The sequence below is a fragment of the Erinaceus europaeus genome, chromosome 16 (assembly GCF_950295315.1).
Source record: "Erinaceus europaeus chromosome 16, mEriEur2.1, whole genome shotgun sequence".
NCBI classification, from domain to species: Eukaryota; Metazoa; Chordata; class Mammalia; order Eulipotyphla; family Erinaceidae; genus Erinaceus; species Erinaceus europaeus.
In genome coordinates, this window is record NC_080177.1 from 49,156,655 (window position 1) to 49,178,140 (window position 21,486).

The following is a 21,486-nucleotide window of genomic DNA, read 5'->3' on the forward strand; positions in this document are numbered from 1 at the left end:
CCTGAGCCTGACATCTGATATGTAGGTGGACCCAAGTTATTGTCTGGGGAGATGATGTCATGGCTAGAAAGCTGTATCAGGGAAGAGAGTAGCTCCCAAATATGGGAAAAGTATATAGATATTGTTAACTGTAAACCCCATTGATTTGATCTGGGCCCATATTCAGCTTAGGAGCCTATGTAACCTCTACATCCCTGTAGGTCTGAGCTCTAATTCTGTGGTCATGCACCAATTTCAGGACCCACCTTCCTCAGGTGGTAGATAGAGTATGTTATCCAACCCCCCCCTTTGGAGGATGGAACATTCTCTACCATTGTTGATCCACATTGAGGGAAAGGTCCTAGAGGACCCCACAAAAGGGTTAATTATGTTGTTCCTGATGAAGATGACCAGTGATAATGGAGAGAGGGATCTATTTGTGGTCTAGGCTCATTGTGTCTGTGTGGAAATCCTAGGACTCCCCTACTAGGGCCCCAGCTGATGGGGTGGCCTGGTAGTGACTAAAGAGTCATCATTAAAGTATGCCATGAACATCTTTCTTCCTCCCTCCCTCCCTCCCTTCTTTCTTTTCTTTCTTTCTTCCTCCTTTCTTTCTTCCCTCCTTTCTCTCTCTCTCTTTGTTTCTTTCTTCCTTTTATGTTAGAGAAGGAAGGAGGGTAGGAGGGAGGGAGAGAGAGAGTGAGCACTGCACATGTGATGCCAAGGATCAAACTCAGCAACTCATATTTATAAGTCCAGAATTCTTACTACTATACCACCTCCTTCATCATGAATAAATTTCTCTCTTATTTTTGTATTTTTAATATTAAAAAAAATCATTTCATTGGAGCTTAATGGTTTACAGTATACAGTTGTTGACAAATGGGTAAAATTTCTCCTCTCCTCATGATAGGTGTCTGCAAAACACTGTCACCCCCAACTTAGGTTCTTTTCCACCATCATGCACCAGGACCCCAAAACACCCACCTCTGCCCTCCTTTCCCAAAGTCCTTTGCCTTGGTACACTACACCACACCTGAGCTTTCTTGCTTATATGGACCAGATCAGAAACCATGTCGGAATCGGAACATATTTAGGTGAGTATAATTAAATTTATTTCCCATTTTTCAAACTTTCATTTCTCTTTCTTTAGTCTGCAAAAAATAGTAAAGCTTTACAAAGTAATGAGGAGATAGAAAACACAAAAAAGTTCCTCGCTTTGACTGCTGCTGCATCAGAAGAGACTGTTGGTAAGTGAAGTGGATTTATCTTTATTTTTATTTCAGTTATGCAATGTTAGGGTTAGAGTAAACTTTCCAATGAAATGATTTTTTTTCTGTGTGAGTTTAATTCATCTTTAATAATCAGTAGGTAGGATTGTGTGGAACTACCTTGAGCTTAAGTATGTCTTCTGTGGTTTGTATCTCCTCTAGAGTAAGGGAAGCAGGACAGGGAAACATTGGGAAGTTAACTATGTTTTTCCTGTTCTTCTGAGACCAGTCAATTCATTGCTCACTTATTTTTGCTGCCACCTTGTTTGTATATATATATATATATATATATATATATATATATATATATATATTTGTGATTATCTTCCTCTTCACTCAGTTCTGTTCTTCCTCCTCCTCCTGTTCCTCCCATACAAGTTTATGGGATCATATAGCCTCTAACTTATTTGTATTGTAGGAAACTATTAGGAATTGGGGAGCAGCTGGCACTTTTAGGCAGAACACCTTTGATGCATTTGGTAATGTGTGTGCTCAACTGGGTGTGCCACTACCTGTTTCCTTGATTTTTTTTTTTAATTCTATACCTGCTCTGACTTTGGAGCTGCCTAGCATAAGCTGGTGTGAAACTGCTAGTATCTGTTTTCTTTAGAGGCTAGTTTACTTAAAAAATTTATTATTTTTTATTAGTGATTTAAAATTGACTTACAGAATTATGAGATACAATTCTGCACTGTTGCCACCATTAGACTTCTGTGTTCCCATTCCCTCCATTGCAAACTGCAGTAATTCTCCCAGCATCACAGATAAGGGTTGACTATTATTTCTATAACTAGCTATATTTACATCCCCCCATTTTTTCCCTATGCTCCTGCCTCCTCTTTCTTTCTAAGTCACACCTAAACATACTACTACTTCAGAGTGTCCTTCTTTTTAAAATAAGTTTACTTTGTAAAGCTTATGGAATCAATGTTTTACTTAAACCTAGAGGCTTAAGAGTGATATTTCTGGAGCCACGTAGACCTTTAGAGTATATACTCTAAAGTGAATACTAATTTCCAACACTATTTGGTGTAATGAGCTAAGCGCTTGTATTACCAGGTGGCCTGAAAACTATGCTCAAATAGAATTACTAGTCTGTTAGAATTTAAATGTTTAGATTTTAAATCCTTAAGTCACTTATTAAGTATTGGCAGTGTTTATTGTGTGTAGAGTAAAGAAGCCAAAGTGGGGTCATTACAGAAGGAAAATGAAGTAACAGACCAGCTCTTTATATCACAGTCTTGGATTCAGCAGTCAAATATTTAAAAATATTTTATATGGCATCATTAATACCTTATTCCAGGAGAGGACAATTTTGGATATCCTGCTCAAAAAAGAAATTACTAGCAGAATATTTCCCACTGCTTAATGAAAGAAATAAGCAGAAATATGAGTTCAATTTGGCCACACAATACTGATTTTCTGTTATTTTACTTCACTTTTTTTTTTTGTCACCAGGGTTATTGGTGGGACTTGGTGCCTACATGAGGAATCCATTGCTAAAGGCAGCCATTTCTACCCTTTTTAATTGATAGGACAGAGGGGTGTGTGTGTGTGTGTGTGTGTGTGTGTGTGTGTGTGTGTGTGAGAGAGAGAGAGAGAGAGAAAGAGAGAGAGGAGGAAGAGGGAGAAGGACAAGTGATGTGGAGAGCCCACCACATCACTGTACTGCTTCATACTTTGTGAAGCTTCCCTCCAGCAGGTGGAGACTGGGGGCAGGAACTTAGCCCCCTGCTCATGGTAATGTGTGTGCTTAACTGGGTGTGCCACCACCTGTTCCTTTGATTTTTTTTTTTTTAATTCTATTCCTACTCTATGGAGCTGCCTATCATAAAATGTTCTGAAACTGCTAGTATCTGTTCTCTTTAGGCTAGTTTCTTTTCCATGTTACCTTTTACTATATCTCTTAATTCAAAATATAAAAATGATTTTGATCAAACCTAGATATAGTCATACATTGCATGTGTATGAATGTACATATACATGTTATACATGGATTTGTTGTCACTGGAGCTTCACTGATCCAAGTCATCTTTTTCAGATGGAGAGACAGAGAGAAAGACACTACAGTGCCAAAACTTCTTTCAGTGCAGTGGAGGCTGGGTTCAAACTTGGGTTTGTACCCATCATAAGGCAAGCACACCATCCAGGTGAGCTATCTTGCCAACACTAGCTATGCAGCTTAAAGTAAAATGTTTCTATAAGGCTTACTGTGAAAGCAGAAACCTGATATATATATATATCTACACACACACACACACACACACACATATACACATATATATATTAATTTATTTATTGGGGAATTAATGTTTTACATTTGACAGTAAATAGTAAATACAATATTTTGTACAAGCATAACATTTCTCAGTTTTCCATATAACAATACAACCCCCTTTAGGTCCTCTGTCATCCTTCTTTGGACCTGTATAACCTGTTATGTTTTACTAGCACACACACACATATTTTGTCACTAGGAAAACACAGTGTTATTGTTAATTGTCCAGTAGATGGCATCATCTAGTTAAGTTACACACTTTGAAAAAAAGAATGTACGTTTGGAGTTAGGCTTACTTAGTATACAATACTGAATTACTGACAAACTATACATTAACCCCTCAGGGATTATACATTGTATAACTGGAAGCTTGTATCACTACTACTACTACTACTATCACTAGAGTTATTGCTGGGGCTCTGTGGTTGTATGAGGAATCCTGATCTTGGTGGTTTTCTCCTCCTCCTTCTTTTCTTCCTCCTAACTTTTTTCATTAGTGGTTTAATATTGATTTACAAAATTATGACACAACAGGGGTATAATTCCACAATGGTGCCACCACCAGAGTTCTGTGTCCCCATTCCCTCCATTGGAAACTGCAGCAGTTCTCCCAAAGTCATAGATATGGGTTGGCTATTATTTCTATAACTAATATATTTATATATATTTGCCCATTTTTCCCCTATAGTCCTGCCTTCCCTTCCTTTCTAAGTCACACCATACCTTTTGCTACTTCCAAATGTCCTTCCTGTTTTTTCCTCTTCTCTCTCTGGGTCTAGGGGTCTTGATGGAATTGGAGTTCAGAGCCCTCTGGTCATATTTCCTTGACATTGTTCTCCCTCTGGGGGTATGGACCAGCATTAAAAAAAAGTCATTAGTGATATAATAATGATTAACAAGATTGTAAGATAACAGGGTGTAATTTTATAATTCCATGTAGTTCCCATTACCAGAGTTTCATGTCTCATCCCCTCATTGGAAACTTCCCTATTCTTTACCCCTCTGGCAATATGGACCAAAATTCATTACGAGATACAGAAGGTGGGAGTTCTGACTTCTGTAATTGCTTCTCTGCTGGACATGGGCATTGGCAGGTCATTGCATACCCTCAGCCTGTTTCTATCTTTTCCTAGTAGCATAGGGCTCTGGAGAAGTGAGGTTCTGGGACACATTGGTGAGGTCATCTGCCTAGGGAAGTCACTATGGAGTCAGTAGTATCTGCAACTTGGTGGCTGAAAGGAGGCAAGATACAAAGCAAGGCAAAATAATCAAATTGAACAATAAACAGTTACTAAGAAGTAGAAACAGGGCATATGAGAATAGGGATCTTAGGGTGGAGAAAACCTAAGAAGTCTATTTTAGTTATTTTCCTAGGGGCCCATAAGTTTAGTAATTTTTGTTTGAGATTGATAGCTAACATGCAAGTGGATTGAAAACATTATCTGGGAGGATGTAGTCAAAAGAGTTGGGAATAGGTCTAGAAAGCTGGATTAGGGCAGAGTAGCTCCCAAATTTGAAGAAAGTATATAAATACAATGAACTGTTTACTCCTCCTCCTTTATTTAATATATAGAAAGACAAGCAGGGGGTGTAACTCAGGGGAAGAGCATTTGACTATAGAAAGAGAAATTGAGAGGGAAGCTGGAGGTAGAGAGGGACACACACACACACACACACACACACACACACACACACACACCCTCTGATCACCTAATGCATTGTTTCACTGCTTGGGAAGCTGGAGGTAGACACACACACACACACACACACACACACACCACACACACCCCACACACCCCACACACACCCCACACACATCCCTCCACCCTCTGATCACCTGATGTATTGTTTCACTGCTTAGGAAGCTTCCCTCCTACAGGTGGGAGTTAGGGGCTTGAATTTAGATCCTTGCACACAGTAATGTGCACTTTACTGGGTATGTCATCACTGGACTTTGAAATTTTTACCTTTTGACCCCCCTCACCTCTCCCCAGTTTTTCACTATATGTAATTGTGATCACTTGTTATGATGATCATTTTGCAATATACTATATTAAATTTAGTTTACCACACTTTGAATCTCAAGATTACTGAGATTTTGAAGTAGACAATACCACATCCCAAAATGTTTTGGAACTATACTTTATTCCATTTTTGAGGAATGAGTTTAATGTTTTTCTCGAGAAACTCGATGAAAATAAAAACCCCTGGTTCCCAGAAGATGGCGAACTGAGAAGCTGCTAGGAGTTTGAGCTCTGACCACATCTCCTGGAAACGGTAGGATTTTCTGCCTTTAGTAGGCCAGTCAATAAGGGGTCCTAGCGGTGACACCAAGGAGGTGACTATAACTTAATTTGGGTTAAGAATTAGAGTAGGAAAAAAGGGGAAAATTTTTTTTTCCTTTTAATATTTAAGCATGCCTCCCCCCCCCCCCATAACCAGCCCCTGGGGACCAGCTCCTAGCAGGATCCCCTGCTAGGAGCCTCTTTCTTTACCAAATTCCTGTCCCACCAGGGAGTATCATTCATTCTAAGTTTATACCCTTCTAAAACCTCTGGCCTTTTTTCTTTCTAAGTAGCCAACCCCCCCACCTCACCCCACATAGCTAATTAAATAATTAAAAATAAATACATTAAAAAAAACCCTCTCCTTTCACTGCTCTTTTATGACTGTTCTTTTTATTATCATTTTCTTTTCTCTCTCACTCTCTTTCTTTCTTTTTTTCTTTTTCTCATTCTTGTCATCCTTTCTTCCTTAATCCTACAGCTTCCAAAGCCACAGCCCCCAGCCCCCACACCACCAAACAGTGTGCTTTTTTGAATTCACTGATAAACATTTGGGAATTATTTGGGGGAAGAATTCTGACTCAGTGTGGACTCTCACTGCGAGTGTCTCTGCTCAACTTCCCTTCCTCCTTTAGCCACCCCTAGAATATACAGTGGATAGTAGATTTGCATAACTGTCTTTCAGCTATCCTTGTCTAGTCCTGAGGTTTTTTTTTTTTTTTTTTTTTCTCATTCTTAAAAATCAGCTGCCTCTGATCACAAGGTTTGAGGTAATCTGGGACAGGGTTTTTATTTTATTTTTTTTACCCTGCTCTATTTTATTATTAATATTATATAAAGGCATATATCTTCCCCCCCTTTAGGTTGATCAGAATTAACTCTTAGCATATATTTCAGTGCGAGGGTAGTGGACATCATGTCTATTGTGGAAGGAACTTGTCTCCTTAATCCTACCTCCTCTACAGACTCTCCCTTCCCTCCCCCTCCTAGCTAATCAAAAAAATTAAATTAAATTAAATTAAATTAAAAATAAAGTAATAAAAAAACCTTTCCTTTCACTGCTCCTTAATTACAGCTCTTTTTCATATCTTTTCCCTTTTCTCTCTCGTCTCTTCTTTCCTTTTCTTTTTTTTTTTATATCTTGTCATACACTTCTTCCTTCCTTCTTCTTTGCCTTTCTGAATTTGTGAATTATTTTGGGGAAGAAATCTGACTCAGAGTGGACTCTCTCTGTGTGTATCTCTGCTCTAGTTCCCTTTCCCCACTTGTTACCCCTAGAATATATAGTGGATAGTAGATTTGCATAACTGTCTATTCTTGCTATCCCTTCTTTCTTTTCTCTTTCTTCTACACTGGGATTTGGTTACGTTTTTTTCACAGACTGGAGAAATTGTTTGGCTAACTGGTAACGATTAAACTGCTTCAATACTTACTTCAGTTGCTACTGTAATTCCTGAGGTTGGTGAGTGCAATTGTCATAAAGGTATTTAGTACAGTGTTGCTTGTACTCAAGACACAACAACTGAGGAACAACAGAGCATATATAAAAAAAGAAACACATAAATTAAAAAAATGGGTAGATCAAAAACAAATAAAACTGCCACTCCAATGAATGAAGACAAGAGCCCAGAAGAAACTACAAATCAGCAAGAAGTAACCATAGATAAGAAAAGTATGCAAGCAATAATAAACTTATTAATCACAGAAATGAAAAAAAATATTGGAGGAAAGGAATGGCAGTATTAGCGAAACAACAGTTGAGACCCCCAAGGAAAATACTGATTATCTTGAGGCAATTAGAGAACTGAAAGCTGAAACAGCTGTAATGAAGAAAGAAGCTGAGGCAAGGGAAAGCAGACTAACAGAAGCAGAAAACAGAATTAGTCAGACAGAGGATGAGTTAGAGAAAACTGAGAAAGAGGTGAAAGAGCTTAAAAAGAGATTGAGAGACACTGAAAACAACAACAGAGACATATGGGATGATCTCAAAAGAAGTAACATTCGTATAATTGGCCTGCTAGAGGAAGAAAGAGAGGAAGGGGAAGCAAACATTCTAGAGGAAATAATAGAAGAAAACTTCCCAGACCTGAATAACAGAAAGGACATCAAGATTTAAGAGACCCAGAGAGTACCAAACAGAATCAACCCAGACCTGAAGACACCAAGACACATCATAGTCACAATGAGAAGAAGTAAGGATAAAGAAAGGATCCTAAAGGCTGCAAGAGAGAAACAAAAAGTCACATTCAAGGAAAAACCCATAAGATTATCTGCAGACTTCTCCACTCAAACTCTAAAAGCCAGAAGGGAATGGCAAGATATCTATCGAGCCCTGAATGAAAAAGGGTTTCAACCAAGGATAATATATCCTGCTAGACTTTCATTCAAACTAGATGGAGGGATCAAAACCTTCTTAGACAAACAACAGTTAAAGGAGGCAACCAACACCAAGCCGGCCCTGGAAGAGGTTCTAAAAGACCTCTTATAAACAAGAACATCACTATAATACTTGAAATATATCAGAGCAAAAAAAAAATTTTTTTTTGAACAATGGCACTACATTAAATGCATAATATCAATAAACATCAATGGCTTAAACTCACCCATCAAAAGGCACAGGGTGGGGGGATGGATCAGAAAACATAACCCAACCATATGCTGCTTGCAAGAATCCCATCTGTCACAACAAGATAAACACAGACTTAAAGTGAAAGGATGGAAAACTATCATACAGGCTAACGGACCACAAAAAAGGAAAGGAACAGCCATTCTCATCTCAGACACGATAGATTTTAAATTAAATAAAGTAATAAAAGATAGGCAAGAACATTACATAATGATTAGAGGATCAATTAGCCAAGAAGACTTAACAATTATTAACATCTATGCACCCAATGAGGGACCTTATAAATACATTAAGCACCTACTGAAAGAATTTCAAAAATACATCAATAGTAATACAATAATAGTGGGAGACTTCAATACCCCACTTTCACACTTAGATCAACAAAGCAGAGAACCAACAAAGATACAAGAGAATTTAATGAAGAGATTGACAGACTAGACCTCTTGGACATTTTCAGAGTCCTTCACCCCCAAAAACTGGAATACACCTTCTTTTCAAATCCACATAACACATACTCAAGGATAGACCACATGTTAGGCCACAAAGACAGCATCAATAAATTCAAGAGCATTGAAATTATCCCAAGTATCTTCTCAGACCACAGTGGAGTAAAACTAACATTTAACAACAAACAGACAATTATTAAAAGTCACAGAATTTGGAAACTAAACAACATGCTCCTTAAGAACCACTGGGTCAGAGACTCAAGCAGGAAATTCAAATGTTCCTGGAAACAAATGAAAATGAAGACACAACCCATCAAAATATTTGGGACACAGCTAAAGCAGTACTGAGAGGGAAACTTATAGCCATACAATCACATATTAAACACCAAGAAGAAGCTCAAATGAACGACCTTACTGCACACCTCAAGGACTTAGAGGAAGAGGAACAAAGGAACCCTAAAGCAACCAGAAGGACAGAAATCACTAAAGTTAGAGCAGAAATAAACAACATCGAAAATAAAAGAACCATACAAAAGATCAATGAAGCCAAATGTTGGTTCTTTGAAAGATTAAACAAAATTGACAAACCCCTAGCCAGACTCACCAAACAAAAAAGAGAGAAGACTCAAATTCATAGAATTGTAAACGATGGAGGAGATATCACAATTGACACCACAGAAATCCAGAGAATCCTGCGAAACTTCTATAAAGAACTATACACCACCAAGCTAGAGAATCTGGAAGAAATGGAACAATTCCTAGAAGCATATGCCCTTCCAAAAATGAACCAAGAAGAACTACAAAATCTAAATGCACCAATCACAGACAAAGAAATTGAAACCGTTTTTAAGAATCTCCCCAACAACAAAAGTCCTGGACCAGATGGCTTCACAAACGAATTCTACAAAACTTTCAGGAAACAGTACCCATACTTCTTAAGCTTTTCCATAAGATTGAAGAAACAGGAATACTCTCTTCCACCTTCTGTGAAGCCAACATCACCCTGATACCAAAAGCTGATAGGGACAGAACAAAAAAGGGAAACTACAGACCAATATCGCTGATGAACATAGATGCCAAAATATTAAACAAGATCTTGGCCAACCGGATACAGCAACATATCAAAAAGCTTGTTCATCATGACCAAGTGGGATTCATCCCAGGAATGCAAGGCTGGTTCAACATCTGTAAGTCAATCAAGGTATTCACCACATCAATAAAAGCAAAGCCAAAAACCACATGATTATCTCAATAGATGCAGAGAAAGCCTTTGACAAAATCCAACACCCATTCATGCTCAAAACTCTACAAAAAATGGGAATAGATGGGATATTCCTCAAGATAGTGGAGTCTATATATAGCAGACCTACAGCCAACATCATACTCAATGGACAGAAGCTGAAAGCATTTCCCCTCAGATCAGGGACTAGACAGGGCTGTCCACTGTCACCATTACTCTTCAACATAGTATTGGAAGTTCTTGCCATAGCAATCAGGCAAGAGAAAGAAATCAAAGGAATACAGATTGGAAGGGAAGAAGTCAAGCTCTCACTATTTGCAGATGATATGATAGTATACATAGAAAAACCTAAAGAATCCAGGAGAAAATTACTGGAATTTATTAGGCAATATAGCAAGGTATCAGGCTACAAAATCAATGTACAAAAATCAGTGGCATTTCTTTATGCACACACTAAATCTGAAGAAGAAGACATCCAGAAATCACTCCCATTTACTGTTTCAGCAAAATCAATCAAATACCTAGGAATAAAGTTGACCAAAGAAGTGAAAGACTTGTATGCTGAAAACTGAGTTGCTACTCAAGGAAATTGAAACTGATACCAAGAAATGGAAAGATATCCCATGCGCATGGATTGGAAGAATAAATATCATCAAAATGAATATTCTCCCCAGAGCCATATACAAATTTAATGCAATACCCATCAAAGTTCCACCAAGCTTCTTTAAGAGAATAGAACAAACACTACAATCATTTATCTGGAACCTGAAAACACCTAGAATTGCCAAAACCATCTTAAGGAAAAGAAACAGAAATGGAGGCTTCACACTCCCAGACCTTGAACTATATTATAAAGCCATCGTCATCAAAACAGCATGTTACTGGACCAAAAATAGGCACACAGACCAGTGGAACAGAATTGAAAGCCCAGAAATAAATCCCCACACCTATGGACATCTAATCTTTGATAAGGGGCCCAAAGGATTAAATGAAAAAGGAGGCTGTCTTCAATAAATGGTGCTGGGAAAACTGGGTTGTAACATGCAGAAGAATGAAATTGAACCACTTTATCTCACCATGAACAAAAATCAACTCCAAATGGATCAAAGACCTAGATGTCAGACCAGAAACAATCAAATACTTAGAGGAAAACATTGGTAAAACACTTTCCCACCTACACCTCAAGGACATCTTTGATGAATCAAACCCAATTGCAAGGAAGACTAAAGCAGAAACAAACCAATGGGACTACATCAGATTGAAAAGCTTCTGCACATCCAAAGAAACTATTAAACAAACAAAGAGACCCCTCACAGAATGAGAGAAGATCTTCACATGCCAGACATCAGACAAGAAACTAATCACCAAAATATATAAAGAGCTCAGCAAACTTAGCACCAAAAAAGCAAATGACCCCATCCAAAAATGGGCAGAGTATATGAACAAAACATTCACCACAGAAGAGATCCAAAAGGCTAACAAACATATGAAAAACTGCTCTAGGTCACTGATTGTCAGAGAAATGGAAATTAAGACAACACCAAGATACCACCTCACTCCTGTAAGAATGGCATACATCAAAAAGGACAGCAGCAACAAATGCTGGAGAGGTTGTGGGGACAGAGGAACCCTTTTACATTGCTGGTGGGAATGTAAATTGGTCCAGCCTCTGGAGAGCAGTCTGGAAAACTCTCAAGGCTAGACATGGACCTTCCATATGATCCAGTAATTCCTCTCCTGGGGTTATACCCCAAGGACTCCATAACACCCAACCAAAAAGAGGTGTGTACTCCTATGTTCATAGCAGCACAATTCATAATAGCTAAAACCTGGAAGCAACCCAGGTGCCCAACAACAGATGAGTGGCTGAGAAAGCTGTGGTATATATACACAATGGAATACTATGCAGCTATCAAAAACAATGAACCCACCTTCTCTGACCCATCTTGGACAGAGCTAGAAGGAATTATGTTAAGTGAGCTAAGTCAGAAAGATAAAGATGAGTATGGGATGATCCCACTCATCAACAGAAGTTGACTAAGGAGATCTGAAAAGGAAACTAAAAGTAGGACCTGACCAAATTGTAAGTAGGGCACCAAAGTAAAAACCCTGTGGTGAGGGGTAGACATGCAGCTTCCTGGGCCATTGGGGGGTGGGAGTGGGTGGGAGGGATGGGTCACAGTCTTTTGGTGGTGGGAATGGTGTTTATGTACACTCCTAGCAAAATGTAGACATATAAATCACTAGTTAATTAATATGAGAGGGGGAAAATCAATTGTATGTCTCAAAGTTTTTCAAAACACAAACTGAATCTTTTTAATATATAGGCTGTGTATTTGATATGTGGACTCTCTAAAGCCTAGACCAAGTAGATCAGAAGCATCCAATAGCACAGCTATATACAAGATACTGGGTACTGTACAGCAAACCCTAACAAAAGGATTTTTCAAAGTTAACCCAATTACCACATAATGTGATGATAACATTAACTATCGGTTGTCTTTTTGAACCCTAAGATAGCAGGAACCTCACATCTCCACTATAGAGCCCCTACTTCCCCCAGTCCTGGAACCCTTGGAAAGGACCTACTTTCCCATATGCCTCTCCCAATCCATATCAAATAATATTGCATATGCCGATCACAACCTAACCAACGCAACGATTGCCACCTCAACATGCTTCACTTCAGACTGTGTCCAGAGACTTCAGGTGTGGAATGACAACCCTTCAGCTTCATTACTTGGGTGAGACCTTTCCTTTCATAGTATACTCTAATTTCATCTCAGGTGAAACATCATTGCAATACTGGCCAGCTCCTCATGGGGCGCGAGCGCTTCCACACTACGATCATCATCTCTGGCATTATGCTATTCCACTGCAGAATACTGTTCCCCAGTATGGTTCCGTAGCCCCCATGTCCACTTGGTCGATTCCAAATTATATTCCTCCATGAGGATAATTTCTGGAACCATCCGTTCCACCCCGGTTCCATGGCTGCCAGTTCTTAGCAACATCGCCCCGCCAGATATTCATTGGGATGCGGCATCATCTAAGTTCATTTCCCACGTCTACGCTCGACCGGACCTGCCAATATACGCGGATATCTTCGCCCACCCTGTCCAACGCTTGACGTCTCGTCACCCAATCTGGTCCCCTACGCCTACACTGAACTTCTCTGTTCCAGTCTCTTGGAAACAAAGCTGGCAGTCAGCTGAGGTAAAGAACAAACACCTCATCACAGACCCCTGCAAGCGTCAACCAGGCTTTGACCTAGCACGTTATGATTGGGCCCTCCTCAATCGCTATCGAACAGGCCATGGCCAGTGCGCCGCTATGTTCCATCGCTGGGGAGCCAGAGACGACCCAAACTGCCCCTGCGGCTACAGACAGACTATGACCCACATAGTCAACGACTGCCACCTCTCCAGATTCAAAGGAGGTCTCGAAACTTTACATCAGGCTCAACCTGATGCTGTTGACTGGCTACGGAAGAAGGGCAAACGCTAGAAGAAGAATCTCAGGTGGTTCACTTTCTAACAAAGTCCCAAAACATAGATATACACCAGTTTCTGTGAGAGAGAGCATATGTTCACACGTATCCTTAAACTACTGCAAAATACCTGAAAGCAGAAGTACACTAGAGTTTGCAGTGAGTACCCCCCTAACACTTCCTCTCCACTATTCCAAGCTTTGGGTACATGATTGTTCAACAATTTGTTTGGCTTCGTATGTTAACTCTCTTTTCAGTCACCAGGTTCCAGTTGCCATCAGGATGCTGGCCAGGCTTCCCTGGATTGAAGACCCCACCAATTTCCTGGAGCTCAGCTTCCCCAGAGACAAACCCTACTAGGGAAAGAGAGAGGCAGACTGGGAGTATGGACTGACCAGTCAAAGCCCATGTTCAGCAGGGAAGCAATTACAGAAGCCACACCTTCTACCTTCTGCAACCCACAATGACCCTGGGTCCATGCTCCCAGAGGGATAGAGAATGGGAAAGATATCAGGGGAGGGGGTGGGATATGGAGATTGGGTGGTGGGAATTGTGTGGAGTTGTACCCCTCCTACCCTATGGTTTTGTTAATTAATCCTTTCTTAAGTAAAAAATAAAAAAGAAAAAAGAAAAGAAAAAGAAAAAAAAAAAAGAAAAGAAAATCTCTTTACAATGCCTGGGGTTTCCCCTTACTTTTGGTATTTATCTGATGCTAAGAGGGATAATTTAATATCTCTGAGTGAAATATATTTTGTGATTAGATTGTTATCAGTATTATCATAGAGACCTTTATTATTATATTTTTGTCTTTGTCACATTTGCTTACTGTATTTTCAGTTAAAATTTCCAAGTCATTGCAAGGACAAAACACCACCATTTTAGTCAAGCTTCCCAAAACTTATTCATATTTTTTATGCTTTTCCCCCCCTGTAAAATTGGCATTATTATGTTCTTGAGTGTTAAAATTAAATAATCTGTTAAAATCTGATAATCTCGTTCTGCTCAAACTGGCAGAAAACTGAGGGAGAGAATCATATGGCCCAGCTAAGGATTTCTGGGGTTTGACTTCTACTGGATCCTCAGGACTGCATCTATTGCACCTTCTGAAATGGCCATTCCTGAGTGTTGTTATGTGCTTTATTTGCTATGCTCTTTGCAAATCCTTCTCTCTTGCTGTCTTTCTGTTCAGAGGAAATGGGTCAGCTGGGTGCTTCTACATTTTTTCCTGTTGTCTCTTCATTGTTCTCTGTGTTCTTCCATCCCTTTTCTCTCTTCCTTTAGCTGAAGGAATGTTGTTTTACAAAGACAAATCAATAACATCCCATCTCTTTCCTTTTTCCTCTGGCTTCTAATCCACTGGTTGGTCACCTTGTCTCTCACCTATAGCTTTATTTCTACTCTTTTCTGCTGTCTCTTCCCTTCAGGTTACCATATCTTTTTTTTTTTTGGCTCTAAAGAGGGGTCAGAGAACTACTAATTTGTCATTTGTTACAACATAGGTGGAGCTGGAGGGGATTGTATTATGTGAAATAAGGCAGAATGAGGAAGACAAATACTGGATGATCTTATTCATAATTGGGATTTAAGAAATAAAAAAAGGGAAAAGATAGAATGAAATATTTGTAAACCCTTGGTGTGTATCAGAAGACCTGAGGATTCTAGTGGGGCAGGGAGAGGGACTTAAATGGAAGTTGGGGGCCCAGTGCCCTGCACTGGAGTGAGATGGCACTCTGGTGTTTGTGAGATGACATGTACTAGCATACATTTTAGGGAGATGTGAAGTTATTCTCCTGAGGCAGCAACTGTCTTGTAAAACAAGATTCCCTAATGAAAATTAAAAATTAAACAAGCCAGAAAGAGAAGGAATAAGAGTGGGGGAGATACCATAATGGTTATGCAAACAGATTCTCATGCCTGAGGCTCCAAAGTCCCAGGATCAATCTCTGCACCACAATAAGCCAAAGCTGAGCAGGGCTCTGGTATTTCTCTCTGTATTCCTTTCTCTGTATATCTCTCAAAAATAAAAATGAATAAAATATTTTAAAAAATAGAAAGAGAAGGAATAATACCAGATAATCTCACTGACAGATGGGACCTAAGAAACAAAGCAAAGGACTGTGTGGTTTATTGTTGAGGGAGAGAAAGACCACCCAGAAATGGGAGTGGTTGCAGATGTAGGTGGGGCTTTTGGCTTTAAAAAGGCTTGACCTTTGGGGGCACTCCCCTCCCCCACCATGTAACCATCAAGCCTGTGAGTCCCCTTCTCCTCTTACCTCTCTCTCTTTTATAACATGTTTTTTGTGTCCAGTAAAGTTTAGAATTATTTGGATAATCATGCTCTCTTATCAATTCTTTTTTTTTTTTTTTTTTCCTCCTCCAGGGTTATTGCTGGGCTCGGTGCCTGCACCATGAATCCACCGCTCCTGGAGGCCATGTTTTCCCCCCTTTTGTTGCCCTTGTAGCTTTGTTGTGGTTATTATTATTGCTCTTGTTGATGCAATTCGTTGTTGGATAGGACAGAGAGAAATGGAGAGAGGAGGGGAAGACAGAGAAGGGGAGAGAAAGACACCTGCAGACCTGCTTCACCGCCTGTGAAGCGACTCCCCTGCAGGTGGGGAGCCGGGGGCTTGAACCGGGATCCTTACGCCGGTCCCTGCGCTTTGTGCCACATGCGCTTAACCCACTGCGCCACCGCCCGACCCCCCTCTTATCAATTCTTTGTTGGGAAAAGGCATGGTGAACCATCAGAATGGGGGACAGATACTGTCTCCCCTCTCCTCCCACCCCCTTATTCCTTTAACACCTTGGCAGCTCCTTTGGGGAATCAGGAGGGGAGGGAGAGGCACCAGGAGGAGTTGAGAATAGACTCTAAGTCCCTATTGTGGTAGAGGTTGAGGGTTTGGTAGAGGGTAGGTTGTACCAACACACCCATATTGGGGAAATGTGGTAATGTACTCCCATGACAACAACAGTCCTATAAATTAACATTCCCCTCAATAAAGTGATTCTAAGTTGGAAAAGAAAAAGTTTGCAAAATCTGCAAAACAAAAACAAGCAAATAAAAAACCCAAGCCATTAAAATGATCAAAGCAACCAAGCATACAAATAAATTCTTGTCTGAGTTCTTTATCTTGTTCTTCAGCATGTCCCACTCCTTTTTCTCCTTTCCTTGAAGATTAGGCTTATTTTATTTTATTTATTTATTTTTTTACCAAGCTCAGCTCTGACTTATTGGTAGTACAGGGGATTAAACCTGGGGCTTCAGAGTCTAAGGCATAAAAGTCTTTTTGCATAACCATTATGCAAAGAGTCACTTGCATTTACTGGGACTCCCTGATCAACTTCTGCTTACTTTTCAACTCAGCTGTCTTTTCTCCATCATGTTATAGAAATTACTTTATCAGTGTGGTTTGCTAAATTCTAAATCTAGTGATATCCTTCCAATTTTTACCCCACTTGACATGTCTGTATTACCTGACATAGGTGACCCACTCATACTACGGCTCAATTTATCTTTGCATAATTTCCTTAGTCTCCTTATTTCTTGTTGAATTCTGTGCCTAATTTTGTAGTTTTCTTGTTAATGGTTAATGCATTCACTCAGTCTTTGTGTCAACTTGACTGGCCATGGGAATCCTGGATGTCTGTTTAAGCTTAATTTCTTAATTATCTATGAGGTTGTTTCTGTATGAGAATAGCATTTGGATTGATAGAGTAGTATACATTACCTTTTCCAGCATGGTGTGCACAACCTAAATTGAGTTGGAATCTTGCTGTCTGGGCATTAGCAGTATAGTAAGATTATTTTATTGACTAATTATCCTGAAGATGAAAATTGTATGTTTTGACTTTTTTTCATATATGATCGCCTGGGAATGATGTTAGTTTTCTTCTCTCTATTTCCCTCTCCTCCCTCCCTCTTTCTCCCAGATCACTGCTCAACTCTGGCTTTTGGCTATAGGACTATAGTAGGACTTGAACCTGGGATCTTGAAGTCTCTGGTTATTTATTTTATTGTATTTTTTTTGTGGGCTAGGGAGATAGCATAATGGCTATAAAAAAATTCGTGTTTGAGACACTGATGTTCTAGGTTCAATCCCTGCTACTACAGTAAGTCAGAGCTGAACAGTACTTTGGTTAAAAAATAAATAATTAATTCAAAAAAGAAAGTCTTTTCTATCTCCCCAGCCCAATGTTAGTTAGTCCTCCCCCCACCGCTGCATTAGTAATTTCCTGATGGTATGAGCTTAGTGTAAATAAGTTATTGAATGCATCTTAACATCTGTTTTACTTATCATAAAGATTTTCTTTTTTGAGGAACATTAATTGTTTTAAAATTACTAGATCTCCATACTAAATGAGTCTTTTATTACTGGGTTAATTGCTCTTGTTAATTTTGTACCAGATTTGAGTGATCATATTTAATCTGATTTCTTTGTATACATATTTCTCATTGAGGTGAGCTCTGTGTATATGTTACTGTGTGTGCACATGTGCATCTGTGTGGTGGTGTTAGGGGCAGAGCTGGGTTGAAGGTGCCTGTGTGCATGTGTGTGTGTGTGTGTGTGTGTATACTGTCAGGCTGCATTAATAAAATGAATGGGGCTGACTTCTCTTTTATTTCTAGGCTTTGAAGCAGTTTATGTAATATGAAGATTATCTGTTCCCTAAAATTTGAAAGATTTCACTGAAAAAAAACACATCTGGTTCAAATAATTTCTTGAATGCTATTTTCTGACTTTTCTTAACATCTTTCACATTTACTATTCCATTTCAGCTTATTAGTTCCTCTGGAGTCAATTTTGGCAACCCATACATGTAAGAGAGATTTTTTCCACTTACAGAGATTTAACATTTTGCTAATATAAAATTCCATATTCTGGCTCAGAATAATAGTTCTCGTTATTGTTTTTATGCTTCATTTCCTCTAATTTTGTTCACGCCTTTACTTCTCTCTCTTTAATCTAGGAAGTTTTTGCTAAATTTATGTTTAGTGAGTTTCAGGTGTACAAAAAATATGAGGTTAGTAGATATTTCTTACCCTATTGTTAAAAGTTTACATTTGTTACATTTAACTTTTACTACCTGGTTGAGAGTGTTTGTGTGCAAATTTTCTGAACTGTAGGCTTCCTTTTTTAAAAAAATTTATTTATAAAATGAAAATATTGACAAGACCAGAGGACAAGAGGGCTATAGTTCCACAAAATTCCCACTGCCAGAGCTCCGTATCCCTTCCCCTCCCTTGATAGCTTTTCTATTCTTTAATAATCTGTGAGTTTGGACCCACAATCATTATGGCATGCAGAAAGTGGAAGGTCTAGCTTTTGTAGTTGCTTGCCTGCTAGAACATGGGTGTTGGCAGGTCAATCCATACTCCCAGCCTGTCTCTCTCTTGGTGGATCCATATGCTGTGCCTGTCTCTCTCCCTAGTTGGGGCGGAGCTCTGGGGAGGTGGGGCTTCAGGACACATTGGTGAGGTCCTCTGCTCAGGGAAGCCCAGCTGGCATCATGGTAGCATCCACAACTTGGAGGCTGAAAAAGCATTAAGATATAAGGCAGAACAAGGGAAACAAAAAAGATGTAAGGCAGAACAAATTGTTAAATAATCAGGAACCTAAAGGCAAGAATTGAAATATACCTAAAATACACCTATTAGCTTTCTCTAAAATGGAGACCCCAAATCTCATCTGTTATATTCTTAGCTTTACATTCCTGATTATTTAACAATTTGTTTCCCCATTTTCTATCCTGACCTATGCACATCCCATTTTAGAAAATGGGGAATTGCTTCTCTTGAGGTAAAGTATTTACATGAGATGGGTGATTTGTCTATTTTTTCCACTTATTTATTTGTTTATATCAAGATAGAGTTGTATATATTTATTTTATATTTTGGATTATAATCCAGTATGATTTTGTTACTCAGTTAATAAAAAAAGTTTACTGATTTATTAAAAATAGAGGTAAGAGGTAGAAAGAGGGAGAAGGGGAGAAGGGGAAAGAGAAAAAAAAATCACCAGAGCATCACCCTGGCATGGCACATATGATGTATGTGCTTGAGAGTCTGGCACTTTATCCACTGCAGCAGCTTCCCCCCACCCCCACCTCCTGGGCTGCTTGTTATTCAAATTTGGCTTTGGCCATTGTTTTTTTCTTCAGTTGAGTCCTGTATTCCTTTGACATTCTTTCATCCTTGTGAGTGTTTTGTTGTTGTTAAGTACTTCCTTACTTTATGTGACTATGTGATGATCTAGACTCAGCTATATTACTTACCCAAGTCCTATAATCAGCTCCTTTTCTAAGGAGCTTAGTTTCTCTTATTGGAAAATTGGAATTCAAAATATGGATGCAAGATGTTGCTGCTGGGAGTTCTTGATTCTAGGCCCTTTGAGAAAAGAATTTTTTTTGTGTGTGTGTGTGTGTGTGTGTATATACAGAAAATATGTACATATCTATAATTACACTCATATATAGCCATATACATTTACATTTAATGAAACATGAATTCTCAAATGTATGTCTCTGATTTATTACCTCTTGGTGGGGAGCCAGGGGCTCGAACCAGGATCCTTGAACGTATCCTTAAGCTTTGTACTATGTGCACTTAACCCAGTGGACTACCACCTGCCCCCTCTCTTTGTTTCTTTATTTCACCAGAGCACTGCTCAGCTCTGGCTTATAGTGGCACTGGGGATTTAATCTGGGGCTTTTGGTGTCTCAGACATGAAAGTCTTTTTGTATAACCATTATGCTATTTTCCCAGCCCCTAGTTCATAAATTTGGATATTAACCCCATGTCAGATTTTAAATATTGCATCCAGTTAGTATATACATTGAAGGTGGTTTCTTTCTCTATCAGAACTTTTTAGTTTTATATAATCTCACTTGTTTATTTTTCTTTTCTTTGCCACTGGAATAGAATAACTGAAGACTTTGCTAAGGTTGATGTGTGGTAATATGCTGTATTAAGAAAAATATATGTTAGAGGAATATGACTTGGCTATAAGAAATGAAATTCCGGGGAGTCGGGTGGTAGCGCAGCGGGTTAAGCGCACGTGGCGCAAAGCGCAAGGACCAGCATAAGGATCCTGGTTCGAGCCCCCGGCTCCCCACCTGCAGGGGAGTCGCTTCACAGGTGGTGAAGCAGGTCTGTAGGTGTCTGTCTTTCTCTCCCCCTCTCAGTCTTCCCCTCCTCTCTCCATTTCTCTCTGTCCTATCCAAAAACAACGATATCAGTAACAAAAAAAAAAAGATGAAATTCCCCCCCTCCCCGGCTCCCCACCTGCAGGGGAGTCGCTTCACAAGCGGTGAAGCAGGTCTGCAGGTGTCTCTCTCTCTCTCCCCCTCTCTGTCTTCCCCTCTTCTCTCCATTTCTCTATCCTATCCAACAGTGACATCAACAACAATAAGAAGTACAACAATAAAACAACAAGGGCAGCAAAAGGAAATAAATAAATATATAAAAAAAGAAATGAAATTTTACCACTTACATCAACATGAGTGGAGATGAAGAGTACCATCCTAAGCTAAATAAGTAAAATAAGAATGACAAAGACAGGATGACCTCACTCATATGGGGGATATAAAAATCAAAGCAAAGAAACAGACAAAACCAACTCTTATAATTGAACTATAGAACTGTGTTTGCTGGCTGGGGGAGGTAGGGGGGAGGGTGTAGAGAGTCCAGTTGATGGTGGAGAGATGTCAGGACATGAAGTATGTGATATGACAACTTACTTTCAAAATAGTAAAAAGAAAAAAATAGAAAAAGCACAATAGTAGTATAAACTAGAAGTTACTGCACTACGAGTTGTGTGTATAAGGAGCTGAGGCATATAGCAGAAATTATTAGCTCTTAATTTCTTTAAAGC

General features: G+C 39.3%; 1 protein-coding gene across 7 annotated transcripts in view; it reads left to right on the forward strand.

The window, feature by feature from the left end:
* FSIP1 (fibrous sheath interacting protein 1) overlaps window positions 1–21,486 on the forward strand; it is a 226,098-nt gene that overhangs the window by 27,875 nt on the left and 176,737 nt on the right. For 6 of the 7 annotated variants that reach the window (XM_060175127.1, XM_060175122.1, XM_060175124.1 and 3 more), the window contains one exon: window positions 1,133–1,229. The exons of the other annotated variant lie outside the window; for it this stretch is intronic. In XM_060175127.1, the coding sequence (XP_060031110.1) occupies window positions 1,133–1,229 (97 nt within the window). The remainder of the gene's footprint in view (window positions 1–1,132; window positions 1,230–21,486) is intronic. 7 annotated transcript variants of the gene reach the window in all.